At 46.6% G+C, this 3,161-nt stretch overlaps 1 protein-coding gene across 1 annotated transcript; it reads right to left on the minus strand.

Annotated features, from left to right (window-relative positions):
- Positions 1-538: 538 nt before the first annotated feature.
- PHALS_03377 (2-isopropylmalate synthase) lies at positions 539-3,138 on the minus strand (the record flags this gene model as incomplete). The annotated part of the gene is made up of 3 exons (XM_024721956.1): positions 539-578; positions 665-717; positions 1,480-3,138. The coding sequence occupies 3 exons, from the start codon at positions 3,136-3,138 to the stop codon at positions 539-541; spliced, it is 1,752 nt and encodes a 583-aa protein (XP_024573081.1).
- Between the last annotated feature and the right edge of the window lie 23 nt (positions 3,139-3,161).

A 3,161-nucleotide genomic window follows, 5' to 3' on the forward strand; every position in this document is an offset into this window, starting at 1 on the left:
TGAATTCAGAATAACGGCCCAATATTTAGGTGTTTACAGCGGTCTTTTATTTGAAGAGGTCTTTTAATCGAAGCGGTCTTTTATTTCTCGAAAATTCGATGGGAGCTTGTAATAGTAGAAGGACTTCTATTCGTAAAAATCCGTTAGTCCCCTCACATACGTTTACTTCGTGCGCTCTTACCAGGAGCAAAACTGAGAGCCTCTACCGTTACTAGGTGGCTAGTTAGCTCTGCTACTTAAGAAAACATAAACTCAGGATCAATACTCATTAGGATGTTTACGCTCTATTATCTTTCAGCATTAAACTGTCAGTTATCTGCATGTCCTACGTGCACCCCTCTTTATTGCTCTTTTAATTTCATCAAATGGTGATATTCCATCTTATTTGCACTAAATGTGTAGGAATAAACACAAAAGATCACAATATCTGCTCCGTTACGCCTAGCCATCGTTGAGGCTCTCGGTTACAAGCACACGTACGCAACCTGCTTACCTAGAGTCAAAGCTTCCATTGTCCAAAGTTCATGAAAATCCCATGTCAAAAGATATACACGTTAGCGCCGAAGTATTCATGACAACTACAAGCAATTAATAAAGTTTAATTCTTAGAAGAGCTCTTAATTAGTCTAAACTTCAAAGTGTCATGCAAGCTCTCACATCGTACCAAAAGTCCACGTGCTGCTCGGGTTTGTAATCGGGGTCGTGCTGTGTTGCAAGCTATTCAGATGTTATATATAATTCCCTTAATACACAACGCATACTGCAATTCTGAAATTATGAGGTCAAGTGTAGATAACAAATCTTGTTATCTTTTCTTAAAAGAAACGCGAGCCAGAGGACATGCTGAAGTTCTAGGCGTTTCACAGAAGTTCAACGTGATAAAATCAATCGAAGCCCGCATGACGATTCTGGCGGTAGAATGACTTTGATTGGATCACGAAGAACGCAGCATGAGCTTTGGGCAGGACATAATCGAAGCCTCAAAGTCTGTAAGCACTACAGCCCAGCACGCGTAGCCATCGCCTATGTGAATGCTTTAATGCCGCATTTATTGTCAACAGCTAGGACGGGATAGGCAACACGCATTTTCTGCTTGTCTGCCAGAATGTTACTTAAATACTGGTACCGATCGCCAAATCAAAGCCAATCATCGCAATACTTCCCGCACTTTACAGATTCAACACATTGGAAATAGCTTCTCTGATTGCTCTGCGATGAAATCACAGACTAGCAGCACAGACTTAAGCGACTCTAGAGCAATTAGCTGACAAAAGGTTAAGCTCGCATCGTACATGGCCGTGAGTACTTCATTTTTATGCTACTGTAAAGAAGAACATACACGCCAGTTTGATCATACGTACACAGCTAGCACCTTTTGATATGGTGTCATTAGTGACCTTGCAATACCTTGCTCAAATCTGCGAGTGTCTGTGTGACAAAAGACTCATGGTGTATTTTATCATGATATTAGGTATTCACCCGAGCTTCCACTATCCCACGTGCATGTGATGCCATCATGCGGTTAACAGCGTTGACGTAGGCGGTAGCAGAAGCAACTAAGATATCCGTATTAGCCCCGTGGCCGACAAATTGGCGGTCACGCGTCACACCCGTTTGCGCATTCACGTGCTTCTCATCCTCTGTCTTCTCCTCCTCTTCTTTGTCATCCTGCACCCGTACAGTCACCTCGCCCAGGGCGTAGGTGCCATCCGTTACACTCTCGACAGAAAAATCGTTCAATTTGATACTCTCCATTCCCGTAGCGCGTTTGATGGCAATGTAGATTGCGTCAATTGGACCGGTACCCATCGCAGCCTCACTCACTTCTTGACCGTCCTTATGCACAAGTGTGACAGTTGCCGTCGGTTTTACCAGATTGCCCGCGGTGACATGCACAGATTGCAAGGTCCAGAACACCTCTGGCTTGAAAAGCTCGTCCGAAACAATGGCTTCCATGTCAGCATCAGTGACTGTTTTCTTCTCATCTGCCAATACTTTGAACTTCTCAACGTAATAATCAAGCTCCTCCGGAGTGAGACTGGTGTAGCCAAGTTGTTGGAGGCGCTTGCTGTAAGCGTGACGACCAGAGTGCTTACCCAACACCATCTTATTCTCGCTAAGACCAACTGACTCAGGCAGCATGATTTCGTATGTCGCCTGGTGCTTCAAAACCCCATCTTGATGAATGCCAGATTCGTGAGCAAAAGCATTGGATCCAACAATGGCCTTGTTGGGCTGAATCGACATACCAGTGTAATGGCTGACCATACGACTACAGCGTGTGATGTGCGTCGAGTCTACCGTCGTGTACACTGGAAAGTGCTGAGGTCGTGTCTTCAAAGCCATCACGAGCTCTTCAAGAGCCGTATTACCGGCACGCTCGCCGATTCCATTGATAGTAACCTCAGCTTGACGGGCGCCACCTTGCACAGCAGCTAAAGTATTTGCTGTAGCAAGACCCAGATCATTGTGACAGTGCGTGGAGAAGATGACTTTATCACTACCTTCCGTGTTGTCAATTAAGTAACGAAAAAGCGATCCGTATTCACCTGGGACCGTGTAGCCAACTGTGTCGGGTATATTAAGTGTGGTGGCTCCAGCTTTAATGACCTCGGCAAGGACCTCACATAGGAATTCCGGATCACTGCGACCAGCGTCTTCGGTGGAAAATTCAACATCTGGAGTAAGGCTCCTTGCAAACTTTACGGCGTCTACGGCACGACGAATGCACTCGTCGCGCGAGATTTTGAGCTTATACTTGAGGTGGATGTCGGACGTAGCAAGGAATGTGTGAATACGGTGCTTAGGTGCGTGCTTAACGGCGTCAAAACAACGCTGGATGTCCTTCTCCATGGCGCGAGCAAGACCACAAATGGTCATTGGCTCGCCTGTGGCGCGCTTCCCTACAACTGGACCAACTTCCTTAGCTATGGCTGATACGGCGTCGTAATCACCAGGTGACGATATAGGGAAACCCGCCTCGCATACATCCACGCCTAGCGCGCTAAGGGAGCGTGCAATGTCCAACTTTTCTTTGAAGTTGAGCGTGGCGCCTGGTGATTGCTCACCGTCTCGCAGCGTTGTGTCGAAGAGGACAATGCGGTCCTTTCCGGCCGAAGTGTTAGCTCCATTGGACATGAAACGGAGCACATTGGCCCTGG

Source organism: Plasmopara halstedii (genome assembly GCF_900000015.1).
Source record: "Plasmopara halstedii genome assembly, contig: Scaffold_218, whole genome shotgun sequence".
Lineage (NCBI taxonomy): Eukaryota > Oomycota > Peronosporomycetes > Peronosporales > Peronosporaceae > Plasmopara > Plasmopara halstedii.